The sequence below is a fragment of the Sitophilus oryzae genome, unplaced genomic scaffold, assembly GCF_002938485.1.
Source record: "Sitophilus oryzae breed Bouriz unplaced genomic scaffold, Soryzae_2.0 scaffold_149_pilon_pilon, whole genome shotgun sequence".
NCBI lineage: Eukaryota > Metazoa > Arthropoda > Insecta > Coleoptera > Curculionidae > Sitophilus > Sitophilus oryzae.
Genome location: NW_022146169.1, coordinates 1,527,919 through 1,550,870, shown reverse-complemented (window position 1 = coordinate 1,550,870; position 22,952 = coordinate 1,527,919). Strand labels below are relative to the sequence as shown.

Genomic DNA, 22,952 nt, shown 5'->3' with positions numbered 1-22,952 from the left:
ATCCAATATGGATGAAATACCTATATATATGCACTTCCATACAACATAAGTTATTGGTAAGAAGTGGATTACTGGATTCCCAAGATAATTATGGTTGCGAAGAAAATGTTTCTATGAGATGTAAATATGATAGAGCCTAAAAATTTATGCGCCATTAAAATTTTATGTATTTTCAACAATTAATTTTAGAATAAATCGTTATGTTCAAGGTTCTAACCTAACTTTTTTCCAGCTAACTTCCTTGGTACACTTTTAAAGTTCTTAATTAGTCAATTTAACTTGGGGTAAGTAGTATTATTCATATATAATTGTCTGTTTATTTTCTCAATAGTTCAGAACAATATCACAAAAAATATTTTTTGAAAACAAATTGGATAAGAAAATGCTAATGGCGTTTTTAACTGTTCGTCTATGATCTTGTTTTCTATATATCTATCTTGTTTTGGTGTATTGTGGTGATTTAGTGTTTTTATTTTGCTGTTTAACACCAAAGGTTCCAACCCTCAACTGTAATCGTCTATGAAGTTAGGTTTTCCATAATTTTAAAACCTTAAAGTCCGCTTTCTTTGTATGAGGATAAGATTTTTTTAAATTAATAACCTCAAAGGTCAAGATTTCTTGCTTAAGATATTTTTTCCTTCGAGGTACAAGTTAAAAAATGGGTTAAGGTCGAAGCTCATTTCTAAGTCTTGACTACATTGTTTTTTAAACTTTAACTTTTATTTTTTTGAGTGACAGTGACAGTTCAGAATGACATTTTATGCTAAGTTCGGTACATCTTCGAGCAATCCGATTAACTTTTGACAGTAATCATGTGTCCTAAAATGAGAATCTTTATTGAGAGTCACGTGACATGTCAAATTTTTATCCTTTTGCTGGCCGATGCAATTACCGAACTAGCCTCAACTAGAACACTAAATTAGTTTCCTTAGCCTATTATTTTTAAAAGTTTTGTGTTTTGGAATTGTGAGTGTTATTACAGAGGACTTTTTGTTTTTATTGCACATAATGGACACGTTTAAGATTGTGGCGGTAATAGAAAAGAAACGCATTGAATATTTTTTCGTTCTCCACCAGTGGGAACAAGGTAATGTGCTATGAAGTAATAATCCATGAAAAACTTTTTTAAACGGAAATCACCCCGAGGAAATTAAAAAAAGATAATTTTTAACAGGCGTATGTCTGACTTTCTTCCAAGTCAAAAAGCTAAGTTACTTTTACCTTTGAAGCATAATAGCGACCTATGAGGTCGTAAATTGAAGTTTCAACCTAATTTAAACTCCTCCAAATAACATCTTATTTAAAGTTATTAACAACTAAATTTTAACCTAACTTGAAAACCAAACAATGCCTTCGATCCCCGAGAAAAATTTGAGGTTATGATAAAGTAACATTTGACCTACTTTAAGTCTCTGTAGTCTTAACGCCCTCAATAGGTTATCAGTAACTAGATTTTATCAATGCCAGCTAACTTCAACATTGGTACTTTTCAAAGGCATAATTTTAGGTTATTATTAACTGGTTTAGGACCTCATTTTTAGATTTCTCGCACTTTATTCCCTACAAGAAATTTATTAAGTTAATTATAAGTAAAATTCATCCAAATAGTGGTTAATTTTCCGTGGTTAAAGATTTTTTCTCCTTCCTATGCTACTTGGGTATTGCTTTGAACGTACCTAATGAGTCAATTAACAAAAATAAAAGCGTTTATTTCAGAATAAACCTGATATTTCACAAGTGCAATTTTCAGATGTCACTATCAAGCAATATATTTTATGTTTCACAATTACGTAAATCACACAATACAAACCATTCAGAAATTCGACACAGGCCAACTAAGCTCTCTTCAAAAAACTCCTATTATTATTGCTCCACTGTAAAAAAGTCTACAAAATAAAATAGTTTTTTTATAAACACTGCTGCGTTGATTCCACGGAGACTCATTTGTCAGCAGTAATTTAGCTATAAACAAATTTGCCTGACGGCCTGAAAATGCTTAAAGTTTTGGGAAGTCTCTTCCCGTCATAGAAAGCAAAAGAAATAAAAAAACCAAAGAACAAATAACAGCCTGAATTTACTACTACTACTAACGTTTACAACTAATCGAGAACAACTAAATCGTTTAGTTTTTTTCAACAGATACGTTTATAAAAACCGTTGACGTTTTGTTAAAATGACATTTTATCAAGTTAAACTTCAAAATTAACAATTACTACCTAATAACAATAACTTGACGCAAAACCAAATAGCCTCAAACTTTCTGTATGATTATTTTTAAATTTGTTTGTAATTCTTACTAATTTTATGTTCTCTAAAAGCAAAGAAGCGATTGCCATACATTACTATCCTCTAGTGTATTAAAAAAGCTTCTATTATTTTTCTTTTAGAGGCTATCGCATCTTTTATGATAATTTTTAAAAAACTATTATTATTAATAAAAACATGTAAAAATAAACTATTATTTGTTTTTTTAATGATTTTAAAAAAGCATATTGTAGCTTATATAGGTGGGAAGCTTAACCAATGACGCTTTTTATTAAGGCATGGCCAACTATGGTTTCTATTAAAAAAACATATTTATGTTTCTGCCATATGTCAAAAATGACAGGCTTTAGGAAAAAAACGGCGAACACAGTCTCATTAATGATATGATTTTCTTCAACTTTTATTGGAAATATTTTTGTCTAAAATAGATTATAATGGAATTAAGGATTATTATTAATATAGCCAAAATTTGTTCTTTCCAAATATCTAGTAAGCCATAAACTTTTTCAAAAATCCGAAAAGCGCATATGTTTGTCCTCACAAAATTGCAATTTTTCCCCATTTGACCGACTCTCTAGCTCCAGTAGTTTCCAAGATACCCACAAAGAACATCGTAGAAAAATCACCCTCTATAGTATGGGAGTTTAAGAGGAGTGGAATGTTAAATCTTATTTTTTGCTTGAAGTCTTAACTTCGTCGTTTAATATTCTGTATGTGTGTAATTAAATTTATAATCTCACAATAGAATTAATTTTGCTCCTTGTGTAATATGGCGCTCTTAAATGCACTGTCAGTATTATCTGGATAATTAATGAATCATAAAGCTGTGATTAATTAAGTTTTACTTTAATTAGAGGATTTCAGTCATATATTAATTATATTATGAAATTAATTGTATCATATTGTAGTTATTAAACATGAAGTATAAAACAATAAATACTCTACACTTTGTTTAAGATAAAAATAAGTGTTGATAACATAACTTAGTAGTATATGATTTATATGTTCATTTTTATTTTAATCTTAAGCCTCAGAATTCTTATATCGATTTGTTTTTATTATTTTAGACGAAATACTATTAGATGACAAGTTCATGCTATAAAAGAACATAATTTCTAATATGCAAAGCAGCCAAGCCAGAAGACTAATGCAACTTGTGAGCTAAATTACTTATTTAATAGAGTTAATTCTCTCAGCCTTAACGCGTTAATTACGAAAGTGTATTGTTCTATTAATTAAAATTCACATTGTGTTTTGAATAATCCCTTGTTAACGAGTTGTCTCAGATTTTAAGTACAGCGTTAATTTTAAGAGAACTCATTAAAAGGTGCTTGGGTGGCGTCCTAAAAACTACTATGGAGTAATTGACTATAATAGGACAATTATAAGTTAATAAAACTTATTTTGTAGGTACAATACAAACGAATTTTAACTTAAATAATCAAGTATTGTCACAATTTATTTCAGTATTTAGCATAAACTTTAGGATATCTATAACAATTTAATGTTTTTTACTATGAATCTTCTAACTATTTCTTTAACATAACATTCCTTACCGAAATAAATGATAACATGCAAATTTGACGAACATGCTGATGCATGACAACTTTTTTTGGTCTGTGCTTATCGTTTTGCAATACACTTAAATTATCTTTTAGTTTGCTATTTGTTGTTATCGAAACTAGTGTTTCAGCAGAACAGATAAAACTAGCCTAGATCAGTTTTCGTTACGTTAAAAAATATACAGGGTGGTCCAAATTTAATTCGAAAAACTTTGGCAGTATATTCTGCAGATAAAAAAAATAAGTAAAAAAGTTCCTATAAATATATGTCTTAAACGCTTTGTTTCGGCTAGATACAGGGTGTAGAAATTTCATTTTTATTTCGGTTTTTTTTCCAAATAATCTCTGAACTATAGTCGATATTTGATAAAAATTGTGTCTGGGTATTTTTTGACGTGAGAATTTTTATTTCGATGTCAATATGATTCCTACTTGTAGCCACCTATATGTATTTTAATTGTTTTAGAGAGTAAACATTTTTTGTCCGTACCTGTATAAAACTACTGCGGGAAAAATATATATTTCCCTCATTTTTTACGTAAAAAATATCTCTTTGTAAAAATAGTTACCAGCAACTGTTCTCAAGATATTTAAATAGGAAATAGTCAATTGATGTCATTATTGGCAAATAATAATCATGATAGTTATTTGGCTGAAATGACAAATTTAGCATTTTTTTCTTTTTCTTTAATTAATCATAAGTTTTTCTACGAAAGAATTTAGATAAAACAGTTTGTGTTGAACTTTTGGTACAAAACATTTCAAATTTATTATTTCAGTCTAATAACTATTTGTCAACATGTTAAATTTATGTCAATGATAATAGGCATTGATAATTTCGATTCCAAATATCTCGAGAACCATTACTCGTAGCGATTTCTATCAAGAATATAAAGGGGATAATAGTATAAGGGATAGAATTGAAATAATAATGAAACTTCTCCACCCGGTATCTGCGACACTAAATAAACTTACCGGCAAAAAAACGGCCACTAAAAACTAGTCCCAATTTCAAAGTTGGATTTCTCGAGAGCCACTCATTAGATTTTGATGATTTTTTTTAATTGTAAATTAATTCCTTCTTAACGGATGCTACGTCAGAAATTTCTTTTCCGAATTTATTTTGAGCATATACAGGGTACGACAATAAGACGAAGTTTTTTGCCTGAACTTTGTAACACCCTGTAGGGTGCAGGAGCTGTAGTAGTTATTGCTAAATCAAATCACATTGTAGCTTCGTCTTTTGTGAGCATTTTGTTTTTTTAATCACGACATTATCTCTGTTTGTATCCGAGATACGCTGCTTCAAAACGAACGTCTCAGAAAAATGCTTTGCAGGCAGAAAGTTTTATCTATAAATAATCAAGGCGACATAGACGAAAAAGGATTTATCAATATTTGCAATATGACAACAACGGTTTTCAAATTAAAAAAATGCTATTATCTGTGACGGATGTTGCTCGTATTGTGGCTTTAATTGAGAATGGCCGAAGTCAACGTTATGTGTCCGACACCCTGGGTATACCTCGAACAACAGTCCAGGATGCCTGGAATCGGTATATGGAAACGGGAAATTTCACCAGGCGAGTGGGGTTTTCTGAATAAAACCGAAATTTGTCTTCCGATCTTTTTATTGAATAAATTCTCTTAAACAAACGATTTTTGGTATTTATTCCTTTTAAATTATAATAAAGAAAAATATAAAATTAATAGGCAGTTAATAAAACTACATTATTTGTTTTTTAATTGCCTAATAATTATTTTTTCTAATATTAATATTAAGCTAAAAATATATTAGTTTCTGGTGATATTATTAACTGGTGATTTTGCACTAATTGAACTGATGTTTGAACTAAAATAGTTCTGCTAATTGAACTAATGTAGTTCTGCTAATTGAATTAAAATAGTTCTGAACTAATATAGTTCTGTTAATTGAACTAATATAGTTCTGAACTAAAATAGTTCTGCTAATTGAACTAATGTAGTTCTGTTAATTGTACTAATATAGTTCTCTTAATTGAACTAATGTAGTTCTGTTAATTGAACTAATATAGCTCTGAACTAAAATAGTTCTGCTAATTGAACTAATGTAGTTCTGTTAATTGAACTTATATAGTTCTCTTAATTGAACTAATGTAGTTCCGAATTAATATATTTCTGAACTAAAATAGTTCTGCTAATTGAACTAATATAGTTCCGCATTAATATATTTCTGAACTAAAATAGTTCTGCTAATTGAACTAATATAGTTCCGAACTAATATATTTCTGAACTAAAATACTTCTGAACTGAAAAACTAATAACATTAGTTTTTCAGTTTCATAGAAACCTTCCATGTCACTTCAGAGGAAGTTGGTAAAGTTGCTAGAATATACAAAATAAAATTAGACTGTTTAATTTTATTTTGTTTATTCTAACAACTTTACCATATTAGCAACTTACCATATTAGCACCTTAACATCAACATCACGTATCGGGCTTTTCAGTCACAGAAAAGCTCATGAAAGAAAACGCCTTGCGTGACCATTTTCTTTATGTGTGTCGAATACTCGTCAGCGAGTAACGGCTGTATGTATGTATGTACCATATTAGTTCAATTAGTTCAGAACTATATTAGTTTTTCAGTTCAGAAGTATTTTAGTTCAGAACTATTTTTTGTAATTGACGACCGCTTTATTATCCTGAATACTTTACGAAATCGTAGAATTACAGCGTTTCAGAATCAACATCTGCTACTAGCCGTGCGTAGAACTCAAGTTAGTGAGAGAACATTCAGACGAAGACTAAAAGAAAACAGCTTGTCTGCAAGGAGGCCTAGCACAGGACCCCAGCTACTTCCAAGACATCGTCGAGCACGTCTTCAGTTTGTGCGTTTACATGTGAATTGGGATATTGAGTTATGGACTAAATCTTTTTTCGAGGCGTTTGTAAAGCAGCGTATCTCCAATACAAACAGAGATAATGTCGTGATTAAAAAAACAAAATGCTCACAAAAGACGAGGCAACAATGTGATTTGATTTAGCAATAACTACTACAGCTGCTGCACCCTACAGGGTGTTACAAAGTTCGGGCAAAAAACTTCGTCTTATTGTCGTACCATGTATATGCTCAAAATAAATTCGGAATAGAAATTTCTGACGTAGCATCCGTTAAGAAGGAATTAATTTACAATTTAAAAAAAATCACCAAATCTACTGAGTGGCTCTCGAGAAATCCAACTTTGAAATTGGGACTAGTTTTTAGTGGCCGGTTTTTTTTGCCGGTGAGTGTATTTTAGGACATAATTTGTACGAAATTTTGAGAACCACTGGATCTTTTCTGGATTTTCTTTCTTATAAATTTAATCTACTACCTATGTTACCAACAAATTATTTTTTTTTTACTAAAAACTAAAAAGAAAATTTTTTTTTTCAAAAAATTACAAATTTTTAAAAAAAAATTTCGAGAAAAAAAAAATCATTGTCGTGTTTTTGGACTCGAAATATACTACCCCTATAAATATTGTTACTTATTTAAGACTCACCCTGTATAATTATAAACGTCAATATGTTTTACCCAATCCAATATTGCTTCGTTATTCTGACAAGAATGTGTCTGTGGTATAGGTACACAATACATATTGCTAAGTGAGCACATCAAAATTTCTTCTATGTCGATATTATTCTCAAAGTAGATGTTTTTATTTTACGAAGTTTATTGTCACTCATTGTCCTATTGTAGCTGGGACATTGCTATAATTCACACATTTACCATAGTTCTTTAGATCTTGTAGCAAAAAGACAAGGTCAGTTATGTAAGGGTTGGGTAATTTTTCTGTTAAGTAATCAGCTCTCTCATTTGAATTCCTGTTAGGTTGAGAAGCCAAAGCAAAATGATGCTATCGCAATTAATAGAAGTATTTTGATTGTTATAACAAGTGGCTCGTTAGAGTAAAATAAGGAAATACTTGGCCACAATCCATCTTCTATTTTTTCTTCATTTGAAAAATTCATATTTACAATTTTTGCTTATTTTAATTTACAAAGTTTGGATGTGACAGCTTCACATGTCTGAGAGCAAAGATGATTAAACTTGTTTCCATGGCAAACTAAGTGAAATTGTTTAAAAATGATAAGAATTGGCTATAACTCAGTAATTTTTCAAAAAAAAACCTATTATAGCTTATATCGCTGAAAAGCTGAAAAATGGCGCCTTTTATGAAGTCATGGCCAACTATGGTTTCCATTTAAAAAAACATATGTTTGTGTCATATGCCAAAAATGACAGGCTTTAGAAAAAAACGGACGACTAAATCGCATTAAGGATGTGATTATCTACAACTTTTATCTGAAAACTTTTTGTCTGAAATAGCTTATAATGGAACTAGGGACAATTTTTAAAATAGCCGAAATTTGTTTTTTTCGAAATATCTAGTAAGCCATGAACTTTTTCAAAAATCTAAAAGGCGCATATTTATGACCCTACGAAACTGCAATTCTTTCCCCATTTAGCCGACTCTGTGTCTCCAGTAGTTTCCGAGATAGCCATAGAAAACATCATAGGAAAAACATCCTGTATAAAAAACGCATTAATATGTTTTGACATTTAACCCCCTTTGTGGTATAAGTCTAATAAATTGTTTGATAAGTTACTAAATCCGGAAAAACAATTTCAAATTCTTTGATGTAGATAAGAGTTCGTGTTTACCCGTAATATTTCTTTCAAAATTCCTCATAAATCCAACTTAAAAATAATTCCGGATAGTCTTAATCCACATTATACAATGCACATTATCCTTTGTTCAACCATTAACTATGAGGCAAAATTAAGCATTAGCGTGTATAAGGTAATAATGTCTGTAATTTTGTGCCGTTATCTTTAGTTTTAAAACCAATTTAAAAATGAATTTTTATCGAGAAATATAGGTGTAGTCAGCATTAAATGATTTAGCACAATTTTATTGTGGGATATAAAATAACATGCAAATTTTGTGGGTAAAATAAATATTTTAAAGCGTCCTTAAATTTACTTTTATAGGACTATCAAGGATTGATAGTTTATACATTATTTATGTCTCAATTTCTTATCACAAAAATAATATTTTCAATTTTCAACCATTCTAAAGGTATATATGAAATCTAACATTAGATATTCTAGTGCACTAGTAGAAGTGTTGAAGTTCAATTGTGTATGGCTCGATATGGTAGATCAGATATACAGAGTGGTCCGAATTGTATTCCGGAAACTTATTCTGGCAGCATATTCTGAAGATAAAAATAAGTAAAAAAGTTCGTATAAAAGTAGATCCTAAAATGCTTAGTTTCTGAGATACAGAGTGTGATAGTTTCATTTTTATTTCGAATTTTTCCAAATAATTTCTGAAGTCACGTCAATATTTGGATGGAAATTGGTGTCTGGTTTTTTTTAACAGGAAAAATTTGATTTTGATGTCAATATGACTCCTACTTGTAGAGGGCGCCACCTACATATTTTTTAACTGGTTTGAAGAGTAATAACTTCTCGTCAGTACCTGTATAAAATTAGTGAGTAAAAAATATAGATTTATGACATTTTTTACGTAAAGATCTCTTTGTAAAAATCGCTATAGGTAATGGTTCTCGAGATATTTGGAATCGAAATTATCAATACCTGTCATCATTGACGTAAATTAAATATGTCGACTAAATAGTTATTAGGCTGAAATCATAAATTTGAAATGGTTTTGTGCCAAAAGTTCAACAGAAACTGTTTTATCATTATTTTTTCGAAAAAAAAATTGATTTATTTAAAAAAATAAAAAGTTCCCAAATTTATCATTTCAGTCAAATAACTATCTACTCAACATGTTTATGTTTTGTCAATAATGACATGTACTGACTATTTCCATTCTAAATATCTTGAGAACGGTTGCTCGTAGCCATTTTTACCAAGAGACATTTTTTACGTAAAAAGTCAAGGAAATGGATATTTTTTCACTCATTGGTTTTATACAGGTATGGGCAAAAAGTTATTACTTTTCAAAACAGTTAAAACACATGTAGCTGGCGCCCAATACATATAGGAGTCATATTGACATCAAAATCAAATTTCTCATGTCAAAAAACTCCCAGACACCAATTTTCATCTAAATATTGATGTTACTTCAGAAATTATTTGGAAAAAATCGAAATAAAAATGAAACTTCTATACCCTGTACTTCAAAACTAAGCATTTTGGAACACACATTTATACGAACTTTTTTATTTATTTTCATCTGCAGAATATGCTGCCGAAGTTTCCGGAATACAGTTCGGACCACCCTGTATAGAACGAATTGGGTATAAATATATACATGGCGAAAACTTGAAACACCTGCGATTTGCTGATGACATTGTCTTTATATTCTACTGCGTAAATAAAGCTCAAGAAATGACAATGATCAACACCTCAAAATTCCAAGTGATGATAAACCTAGTAATTGGCGGTGGAATATATATTAACCAATATTAAATAGAAAAAAACAACTGCTTACAAGTACTTGGGACACAAAATACGTATAAGCCCTGATAACCAAACTTGCGAGCTCAACAGACGAATAGGACTGACTTGGCCCACCTATGGACGCTTGAAATACATTTTCAAAGGGGCACTTCCGATATGTTTGAACAGGACATATCATATGTCAACTTTTGACATTTCTGCTTAAAGCAAAACTGAATTTTAAATTTCAATCTAGAGTGCCATGGCTGTGTTAAAAACACTGTTTTTTAGTCAAGGAGCCTTGGAAAAATAGATTTGATCATCTAATGTTATTGGTGTCTTGTCCTGACCGGTTAAAAGTTGCCCAAATCGTATTTTTAATCATATCTCAATTTTTTTCAAATGGAACGAGGGTGGTACATTAGCATGTTTGGAAACAGCATTTTTTTTACGAATAATTTGGTACCGAACACTTGATATTTCGAGTAAAATTGTCTTTATGAATCGCATGCTGCAATTTCAAATAAACCATATTCGAAAATGTCAAATGATATGTCATTCTACTCAGAGTGTTATTTTATATCGAATAAAGTAACAAACTGCCGAGGGTACCATTTAAAAATCAAAAGTTGTAGTAATTTCCGGTGAAACGGGAAGTGACCAAAAACAATTGAATACGTGAATTAATTTATGTTATTTTATGTCATACTAACATACCAAATCTCGATTTTTACCTGAAAAAATAAAAAAGTTATAGGGGATGAGCCAGTTTTGGGACGCACCCGGTATACACATATCTAATAATTATCATTTTACAATACCATCGAAGAATAAAGTTAAAATAAAAATATAACATCATATCATTATTTTATGTCATTAGATAAAACAACGAAAAATATCCCATACAGCACATCAAATCACATTTACGGTGTGTTTACATTATTAGATAATATAACATCATATCATTATTGTTGGGGATTACACAGGGTGACACAATTCCCCCGATGTACATATGCTACGTTTACACATTGTAGTTCAACACGTATACACAAAGGTTAAACGTCCGCCTCACAATGTAGCCACATTATAGCATTTACGTATACACAAAGTAAGGGATATACAATGTGCCGTAGGATACACAGTGCTTGTGTATTACGTCTAAACTCTGTTTACACATTGCAGTTATGACTACCGCGTGTATATGTATGTATTTTGCTTCGTATATACATCTTGTGGTAGATAAAACTACTTCTTATGAACGAATTTAGGAAATAATACAAGTTTTGATGCCTAACTTTTCGTTCTTTTTAAGAAGTATTTATTCAATGATACCAATTATATCTTTTTAGAACGAAAATTAGGAAGGCAAAACTTTGTATTTTTCAAAAGTATCTCGATCGTAAGTTCAAGAGAAGTAGCCTTAAAATTCGTTCCATTTTTGTTTTGTATTAAATGTACCATTTTTCTTCCATAAAATGGATTAAGTGGCTAAAAAATAAAATTATTATATTTCTTTATATTATGGAACGCAATAGCGCAAATAACACAATAATAATAATTATTTACACTGCAGAAACCAGAAGTAAGAAAACACTGTAAAAGAACAGAATTTGTATCAAATTGTATTAAAAATATAAGTACCTAGTATAACAACATACTAAAATGGTAAACACTGGTATATCGCCACGATTTGGTGGACCTCGTTTAGTCATTTTTTTCTTCTCTTTTCCCTCCAAGCAGTTGGTTTGTTAGCATACTCATTCATCGAGCACTCTGTTGGACTTTGTTGTATTTTATTTCCAGATTAACAATCTTACCCTTAAATTTTATATGAAACTGATTATTGAATATTAAACATACCTGTGTATATTGATCCATCAATAACTTACCGAATATCAGTGTAAGAAGTTCTGTGAAGTGTTTAAATCTTTCTATCTCTGGTCCATTTAGATTTTTATTATTTCCAAATTAAAAAAAAATATATTGCAGAGCTAACCTCTTTATCATTATACGAGAATATTTGGAGTTTTCATTCATTGGAGTCAAAATTTGGTAAATTGGGTATCGAGTAAGGGAAGAGTCGCTGCTATAATATTAATAATACACTTAGAAAGGTGTAACAAGGTAATTAAAAACTTGTGCTTACCTTAAAATCTCTTTTAAACTACACACAAACAGAACATTTATATAGAATGAATAAAACAATAATGGCTGCTAACACATACCACTCCTAGAAAGGAGAAAGGAGAGGACACCATGAGGACATATAAGATACACTTGCTCGGTGTGTCTACGCTGAGCCTGTCCGCGCGTGCGCACACCTTCATTTCATGCTAGAATGTAGACACAACTGTACACTATTACAAAGTGTCTATATAGATATTTATATTATGTGTATATGTCACATTTTTACAAGGTGTGTACTATAGGCACAACTATGATACGAAGTATCACACATACATGTGACTTATACATTGTATGTCTCATATACCGACGTCAGATTTCATCATTTTAATAATTATTTGTTACGTTACAAAAAACTTTTTAGAATCTTGAGTGCATACGGTATACAACTAGTAAGCACTGTATCACACAATTCTATCAATATAAACCTCCGTGTATCTCATATGTATATGTTAGAACTAGATGAACACTTAGGTTCACTTTAACATATTTTGTTTCTCATGTGTCTCCCTTGTAGAAACGTAATTTTATTTGGACGTGCTGTATGGGATAAAACACAATTTATCATAATTCAATAGAGGCAGGTAATCTTTTTTTATCGAAATGAAATAAAGGTGAATAGCATAAGACGATTATTAAAATACTTTCGGGGCTGGAATTTGAAAAATGCACTTTCAATAAATATGTGATAGCGCGTTAGATTCGATCGAGCGGTGAAAAGTAGGAGTTATGGGAAATAGCGGCTGTTTTGAACGGGAAAAGCGATAACTGAAACGAAGTTTAATGTTCGCATAAAAAAATAGTGCCAGTTTGTGTGAGAAGCTATTTTTAGATAGCGGGTTCAATTAAATTAGCCACTTGCTGTTAGATTTTCGTAACGAATATCCTATTGGCACATAGAAAGGTTAGATTTACGTTTATTACTGAATCATTCTTTTGGCTCTGAAAAAAGTTAGCCTATATAGAAGGATTTGTTTTTAATTTCGACTGCTTTAAATGCCTTGAGTTTAAAATTAAAAGGCTCGTGTTTTTATGATTAGATATGATTACTTGTTTATTTACATATTGGTATACCTTGGAAGATATACACGGTCCGGCAATACTGCGTCGGGCATCTGTAGCTAGTAGAATATAAAACTTAGGAATTTCATTTAAGTGCTAATCTATAGTATGTACTAGGATGTATTTCTGGAAAATAGATTAACCTCTATAGGGTAGCTCAAAAAAGTTTGAATGGATTTGGATGATTTTTTTTAAATGGAACACCCTGTATATTATTGCATTTTTGGCTTCATTTCTGATCACTTTACATAATCGTAAGATATTATTAAGTTTGTTTGGATAGTTTCAGCGATATTAATAAATAAATGAAAAAAATATATTTTTCAGCCTTTTTTATAAAATTTATTAAAAATACAAAAACTGTCCTGAAATCAAAAATACTCCAGGTACTTACTATAGTTGATCTGTACTAACTTTATTATAAATATCGTAATCTTAAACTATACAGGGTGTTCGCAATTCTATTTCAGACTTTCTAAAATATAAAATAATTTTCCTTCGTTTTTTTAAATGGAACACCCTGTATATTATTTTTTTGTTGGATGGAGAATTCGAAAGTGAACATTTTTTGTATTTACTGTATTTTAAAATTTTTAACGGTTTCGCAGATATTTGATGTATTATTACATATGGCTCTTACATCGCTAAGATACAAGAAAAAAATCATTAGTTGGCTTTGAAAAATAAGTATTACAGTATAATTATATTGTAATCTAACTTTCAAGTAGGTTTAGTGTCAGAAATAAATCCTTAAATATCAAAACATTAAAAGGCTTATAGGCCAAAGGACAAAAATGCTTTAATAAATATTCACTTTAGGCTTTCAGCAGATGTAGGTTGCGTTGATGAAAATATTACCTTAACATTTTTTTAGTAAGTTCTCAATTTGCTGCCTTCTAGTAGAAAAATAACAATAATAGAAAAAAGTATTCAATAAAAAAAACCTAATATACTTTACACTACTACCTTAAACTACCAAAAAAACGTAATTGTTTATAATAAATGTTCAAAATGTCTTCCACCTTGGTTTAAACACGTTTCTATAATATTTCTAAAAGATATGTCAACATTTCGCAAAATTGCAGGTGTAATGCGGGTAAACGCATCTGTAATTCTTTGTCGCATATTTTCTTTAGTTGTAGGCAATTCCTTATACACACAATTTCTTTTACATATCCCCACAAAAAAAATCTAATTTGGTCAAATCGGGGGATCTGGCTGGCCAGCCGACTGGTCCGCCTCTTCCTATCCATCGTCTCGGAAAAACATTATCAAGGTGGTCACGTACTTCTAGAGCTTAATGTGGTGGCGCACCATCTTGTTGCAGCCACATTCTGTCTCTGATATGTCTAGGAATATTCAAAATTAACCGTGGAAATTCGTTTCTTAGAAAATTTAAGTAAATTTCGCCGGTGAGATGGTTATCAAAAAAATATGGACCTATTATTAGTTCACCAATAATTCCACCCCAGACATTTAATGACCATGAGTGCTGATAATCCACTTGCCTAATTAGTCGTGGATTTTCAGTAGCATAATAATGAAAATTATGCTTATTTACGCATCCAGTTTTGTGAAATGTGGCCTCATCGGTAAAGAAAACTTCCGTAAAAAAATTAGCATTTTCTTGTACTTTAAATCTTGCCCAATTACAAAATTCCATTCTATTTTGAAAATCGTTTTCTGTTAGGCTCTGATGGCGTTGGTAATGGTAAGGATGGTAACGATATTTTTTTAATATTCTCCGAACCGTCCTTTCATTTACGCCAGTTGCTGCGCTGATTTCTTTTTGAGACGAATTTGGATTTTCCTCTACAGTTAAAAGTATATTTAACTGATTTTCTTCGTTGGTGACGTGCTTCGTTCGTTCCTCTTTTTTATAGATCACGCTTCCAGTATCAGTAAATCTTTCAAAGAGTCTTCTCTCTCTCTCTCTCTCTAAAACTAACCTCTTCAGGATGCCTTCTTTCAGGATACCGACAAGCATACAGCTTACTTGCTAGTAAACAATTTTTTTCGCTTTCGCCCAACAAAAATATCATATCAACAAGTTCATCTTTGTTAAAATTCATTTTACATTCACAACCTACTGTATATTTAAAAATTAATATACTTTTTAATTATATTAACAGTTAACTGAATTAAATGAAAAGCTATTGTGTCATATAAACTGACAACTATTGTAAATTTTGACATAGCAATCTACGTTTCTTGAAAGCCAAATGCGGATATTCATTAAACGTTAAGACATTAAGTCATGGTAGTGTGGCCTTTATATAATTATTATAATTAAAATAATTTAGCGGTAGGCAGAACTTGGATTAATGAGAGCACCGTCTTTTCAGAGCGTAAATATAGTTTATCGTTTATATATAAAAAACAAAATATAACCAGCTAAAAATAGAAATTAAGGTATCGCACTTTTATGGTAAGGGCTCTTTCTAAATTCAGTTACTATAAACTCTATTGCCACTTACCTTATTACGTCAACATCCATCAGCAATACATCAACAACAAGAACCTGTCGAAGATTTCATTGATCCCCTTGTAGATCTACCTCTTCGGTCTTGGACTCATACTTTGGATTGAACCACTCGACCGGTTATCACAGTGTTCTTTTAAATAACTTAATATTTTAGTGATTAGGTGAAATAAAGAAATAAAATGCCGATTTTTCACAACACCTAACTATATTTAATATAAATAAATAAATAAATAAATAAATAAAAAAATAAAGAAAAAGATTTAACAACAAAACATTTATAATTAATGAAAAAGAAAGAAATTGAATCAAAAATAATTAATGACAATTTGAGAATTGAAATTAAAACTCAGATATAATAAAGTTAAAAAAAAAAAATATTCTTCTTATTAGTCTAATTTAAATTATCTACATTTGCATACACTTTCAAATCTCTCTTAGAATTATCGTTGGCAGAAAATTAATATGTTAAAAAAATATTCACTGAACAATTAAATTTAAATTAGAATTTAATAAAAAGAACAATTGCAAAATAATCACTTATGCAATGACATCTAAATTTTACTAAAGCCTTTAGAACAAACAGAAAGTCTTAAATCATTAATAAAGAAAAATATTAGAAAAAATCCAAAAATAACAATTAAAATACTTTAAGCATGAATAGTTTAGAATTTCCTAACTTGAGAATTTATTTGAGAAAATCTTTAGATAGAGAACTTACTAAAACAATTAAAAAGACCACTGGATAATATCTACACGGAGTAAATTCGACCGTCCAATTTAAAAGTCAGTACCGAACTAATTTTGAAGACGAAAATACTGATGCTTGTACTATCTCGGAAAGGCGTTACTACATCTTCGGCACGCTCCTGTTTGAGGAACCTTCGAATACCCATCCAAATGCATATTTTGCACCTTTTTAATTGGCCGAAGAGTTCCTTCCCCGAAAGATGCCTAGACTTCTTTCACCCCTGTCTCTGGTCCTTATCCCGAGAGGGCATCAGCATGTCCTATTTATTAATTAAATGTAATTTTTAAACCCTTCCGTGTAAATCTTCCTCTTTTACCAATTTAAACCCTTCCGTGTAAATCTTTCTCTTTTACCAATTTGCTGAATAATATTCATAATCTAAGCCTTAACTAATACAAATGATATCGTGCCATAGGATTACCTTAAAAAAAACGCCTAGAAATGAACTCTTTATTTCTTCATATTTTTGTCTATTTCTATTTAACTCTAGGAACGGAAAAACAGATAATCCTATTTTTATCATTTTCAGACATTCATCTCGTGAACATTTGGATTCTGATTTTAACACATATATTTAATACTTTTAATTTTCAATGTAAAACCTCTAGCGAGGGGATGATTTAATTTTACTTATTTCCTTAAGCATGCCTACGTGCTTTTTCTGCGTTGTTTATTTTGATATATCCCACAAATGGTACCACTCTGTCAAATAGAGTTTTGATAATAAGTGATGAATGTTTGTTCTACTTTACCCTCGTTTATGTGACTTTAAATTATTTAGAAGATTGTATTATTTGCTTAGTTAGTTTCTCAGGATATATGCGTACTTTTAGAGAGTTTATGTGTCTTGAATATCATTAGATTATTTGCTTAGGCCTTTTAAAATTCGTTTGCCTATGTCGACTGATAACTTCGTAAACTGAAATGGTCCCATCTTAGAATAACAAACCAAAAGATAAAATTTTACCAAGCTCGATATTATTCTATTACACATTTAAATTAAACAAGTTATTGCCGCTTTAAGCTAATAATTATTTAATATAAATTTTTGGACACTCTGTATGAGGTAGTATAATTTTTATTATTGCAACACAATATCTGATCAATAAATAATCTTCAGTAAATATTTAATATTAAAAACTTTGATATCCTTGGAGAAGCGAAGCCCTAAATTTTTTATTGCAATTTCACAAAACAGAAAATATTTCACAAACGGTAAGAGATCCAAAAATAGAATAATATACTGGATGTTCCATTTAAAAAAATAAAACTATAATATTTTTTACTTATTTGGGACACTATGTATCTTGTAAAAATATTTTTAAATTTAATAGTAATCTAATAGTCCTTCAACGAATCGAGAACTTAAATTTTTAAAAGTCTTTATGATGAAATAAGATGCACTACTTTGCTTTGAAAGAACTTCTATAATTTAAATATATTCTTTGCAATTTGCATCACAAAATTATATAATTACGAAAATTACAAAACAAGCTGCTTAAATATTTTTCAATCCAATATTGGTAAATAACAAAAATATAACGTGTAGATCTAAAAGTGTAGGTCATGTAACTTTAAACTAATCAACTTTTAATACGTTCGTTGTTTTGATTTGTGTAGCAGCTGTTGTTGAAATACATGGTGGGTTTGCACATTGCGCTTTAGTAGTTGCTACTAAGGCGCCGTGGCTGAAAGCGCCTCTATCTGCTACCGTAGTAGATGATCCACCTTGAATCTCTTGCGGAATATATAGACATTTATTTTTCCTAAAATATTCATTTCACTAATTTTATCGAACTTAGTTTTAAATATTTTAACTTACCAAACAACATTTATTACCAGTGCTAAAATTGCTCCTCCGAATAATGTAAAACCTGCAATAAATGCTTTAAGTAAAAACAAGTAGTCGTCTTTCGTCTTTTTCTTCTTTCTTCGATATTTTTTCGGTAACGGTTCGACATTCATCTCAAACTTATTCCCACGTCAAAAGTTTGACAAGCCTGATTAGAATTTTCTGTATTTTACCTATCAGGTGGTGTCAACGTGGTATGAATTTAATCAGACTTGATTGAAGTTGGTGTATTTTCTCCAAAAATTGGTATTTTATTAAAAACAATAAATCATTAATCATCCTAAATTTTCCCGTATAAATTTCTGTAATTATATTTAGAAATTAGATGTGATGTGCTTTACAGTAATTTGATTTTTATTTAGAGTCATAAAATTATTTTTTAAGAATAAAAGTAATAACATATTTTTTTCAAAAAGCTTGTAAAACGTTTATTAAAAAAAATCTTAAGACATTTTGGCACTCTGATTCCAACGCCGTTCCTGAACGTTCCCGAAATATTTGATGGTAATGGGTTGAACTAATGAATAAGCATTCTGTAGCTCCCAAAGATATACACAAATGGCCAGAATTATTGCATATAACGATATTTTTATTTTATTTTCGACCTAATACGATTCTTTTTATATTTTTGGACATATTGGCTTACTACGCGACTAACTAATATAAAATTAAAAATCTAAGTGCAACTAGGCTGTTATTATAATTTTATTTCACAATGAGTGAAAATCAACAAAAACAAATTTCATTTTAAACAGAAAATATTGAAAACAATTTTAATTATTTCTCACAACTAATAGTCTGTATTGCCTCCTCGAGACTCAATGCAAGCTGGGAGACGACGTGGCATGCTCTCAATTAAGTTGTCCAGAAGATGTTGAGGAATGGCTTTCCATGCTTCGCGCGCAGCAATTTTCAATTCATTTAAGGTACGGGGGGGATCTTTCCTTTTGGAAATATGGCGTTTTAGCATGTCCCAAGCGTGCTCGATCACATTCATATCTAGAGACATCGGTGGCCACCACAGTTTTCTTATACCTTCTTCCTCACAAAATTCGCGAACCGCTATGTAAACAAATTCATCCCTCACTGCCCCTCGAAATGGACACACAATACGCTCTAAAACGTCTCTAAGATAGGCGCCTGTTCTTGTGCCATCAATAAAAACTAGAGGAGTTTGAGCTCCGTGCATTATACCTGCCCATACCATAATGAATCCCCCTTGAAACGAGACACTGGGTTGAGCTGCATTCAAGCGTTCCCGTCTTCCAGATGCTCTCCAGACCAAAATTCGTCGCGACTCTGACACTAGGCCTATTCTTGTTTCATCACTAAACATGACGAAATTCATTATTATTAGGTCCATTTGTTCCCATCTCCTTAGCCCATTGTAGTCGCGTAATTTTGTGCTGTAAATTAAGCTTCGGAACACGTAGAAGCCTCCTTAAATGTAATCCTCTGTCATGGAGTCTTCTTGTTATGGTCTTTCTTGAAACATTTAGTCCTTCAAGGCGAGCTAACTCATTTTTAATAGCAGTTCTAGAAAGCAGGGGATTGCGTCGTGCAATTAGGGATATTTGACGGTCTTGCACAGCAGTAGTACCTCTCTTTTTACCTCTTCCAGGCCAGTCTGTTACCTCGTTTGTCTCCCTGATTTTTTTAATATTCGCGAAACATCGCTTTGGTTAACTCCTACAATTTCAGCTATTGCAACTTGCCGGTAGCCCTGTTAAGACAGTGTTACTATTCTGGCTCTATTAAAATTTGAAATAATGTTTCTAGGCATTTTAAGGCCAAAATAATGGTCAAATTCCTTCTGAAACCCAAGAGACCACAAATCAAAATGTGCAAGAAGAATTTGTAATAATATTGGGTCTGAACGATAAACATTTGTTTGCCATATCCATTTTAACAAAAAAATGTTTATTACAGATTATCAAAGCTATGTATAAAAAAAATCTTTAAATTCCTTTCCGTATATTTTTAAATGTGTGTAAGTCCATTTATCTATCATACCAACGAGGAGCTACAAGCACAAATTAACGAACTAAATACAGCCAGCGATAAGGTAAGCCTCAAATAAATTTAGCAAAAACTAAAGTAATGTACAGGGTGGGTCAAATTCGACGCTTTTAAATGGAAACACCCTTTTCTATAGGAGATAGACAAAAACCAATATCGGTGTCTGGAGCTCAATTTTGGTCAGAAACATGATGGTGAAAACCGCATATCGATATCTGTTACTGTCTCGGAGTTACGGGGTGTTTTTTTAAAAATACGAATTTTTAACAAATCGCTGTAACTTTTTTGCTATAGAAAATTTTGTATTTTTATGAAAACATTTCCAAAGCATCTTTTTACGTAGAATTTAATGGTTTAAGTATATTTTTTTTTAAATTAATAATTTAAGAATTATCAACAGAAAATTTCGTTTTTTATATGGGACACCCTGTATATTTTTAATTTATTGAAAATTATTTAAAATTACCTTTCCAAAAATATAACACACTTGATATTTTGCTCGATTCCTCTTCGAGATATAGAGTATATAAAAATACGGCCCGCTATAAACAAGTAGGCTTTGAACGGCACCGGCTGTAATGCAAAAAAAATCTAGCTGTGAGCATCAATTAAAACGAAAATAATATTTGTTATGGCAGATGCACAATTTTATAACAATTTAAAATATATTTAACCAACATCAACACATTTAAACTATATCTAATAACAATAAAAACAAGTAGCAAACCAAGACATGAGATTTTGCTACAGGTGTTTTGCTACACCTCAGTAAGCTGAAACACCTCAGTAGGCTGAAGACACCTCAGTAGGCTGAAGACACCTCAGTAGGCTGAAGCTGAGAAACAACGGCGAATGCAGATTCTGTGGGGAATATGGAGAAACACCAGAACACCTCATCACTGAGTGCGCCGAGACGACGACCATCCGTGCCATGAACTTTGGTACGGCTGATGTCAAGGATGGAGAGCTGGCCTCTCTGGAGCCGTCTCAGATACTGGCTTTTGTTAAAGCCTTGAGACTGTATGATGAGTTATAACTCGTTATAGCTCAAGAAAGGGGAACACACAATAGATCTTTAAGGTCGCGGTGACTAACTCCCCTCCTAAACATTCTACATTCTACAGGTGTTCGACATATCGACCGTCTTCTGTTATGGACACACGGGGTAGTTTTTGAACATTTCTCGCGGAATTCATTAACTCAGTAGGGGTGAAAGATACCCTCTCATAACTTTTAAGTATTTCTAATTCTTGTCTAGATTATACGAAAGAATAATGAACCTTTATTCTTCCGCAAATATATCCATATGATTAGATCCATGGGCACTAAGTCAGGCGGCTTCGACGGCCAACGGCTGGGATCTTGGTTAGTTATTCAATTATTCTTGAAATTGGCTGCAAAAATTTTCTGGTAACTTCAGCATTCAGAGGCGGTGCGTCGTCTTGCTGGAAAAATATGTTTTCCGGTTCCATTAAGGTCATATCATCAATAAGGGGTCCAAAGCCTACTAGTTAAAAGTGGCGAACTTTTAAACATTCTGTATTTCGAAGGGGATTATAACAAAATATCAAATGTGCTATATTTTTGGAAAGGTAATTTTAAATTCTTTTCAGTTAATTAAAAATATAGAGGGTGTCCCAAATAAAAAATCAATTTTTCTGTTGATAACTCTTAAATTATTAATTTTAAAAAATTATACTTAAAACCATTAAATTCTACGTAAAAGGCGCTTTGGAAATGTCTTCATAGAAATACAAAATTTTCCATAGCAAAAAAGTTACAGCAATTTGTTAAAAATGCACATTTTTGAAAAACACCCCGTAACTCCGAAACGGTAACAGATATTGATGTGCGGTTTTCACCATCATGTTTTTGATGAAAATTGAGCTCCAGACACCAATATTAGTTTTCGTCTATCTCCTATAGAAAAGAGTGTTTCCATTTAAAATCGTCGAATTTGACCCACCCTGTACAATGAACTGGTAGACAGAAAATACATTCTAATAAACAACACAACACTAAAAATAGTAGAAGAATATACACTCACCGGCAAAAAAAACCGGCCACTAAAAACTTGTCCCAATTTCAAAGTTGGATTTCTCGCGAACCACTCATTAGATTTTGATGATTTTTCTTTTAAATTGTAAATTAATTCTTTTTTAACGGATGCTACGTCAGAAATTTTTATTCCGAATTTATTTTGAGCATATACGGGGCACAACAATAAGACGAAGTTTTTTGCCCGAATTTTGTCAAATTAAAAAAATGCCATTATCTGTAACGTATTGTGGCTTTAATTGAGGATGGCCTCTCTGGAGCCGTCTCAGATACTGGCT

The 22,952-nt window shown here is 31.2% G+C and overlaps 1 protein-coding gene across 1 annotated transcript; it reads right to left on the bottom strand.

The window, feature by feature from the left end:
- Positions 1-18,152: 18,152 nt before the first annotated feature.
- LOC115878039 lies at positions 18,153-18,740 on the bottom strand. Its single transcript, XM_030894395.1, has 2 exons — positions 18,568-18,740; positions 18,153-18,511 (listed from the first exon to the last, which is right to left on the bottom strand). Exons 1-2 carry the CDS (start codon positions 18,708-18,710, stop codon positions 18,325-18,327), a joined length of 330 nt encoding a protein of 109 aa, XP_030750255.1. The 5' UTR covers positions 18,711-18,740; the 3' UTR covers positions 18,153-18,324.
- Positions 18,741-22,952: the final 4,212 nt, after the last annotated feature.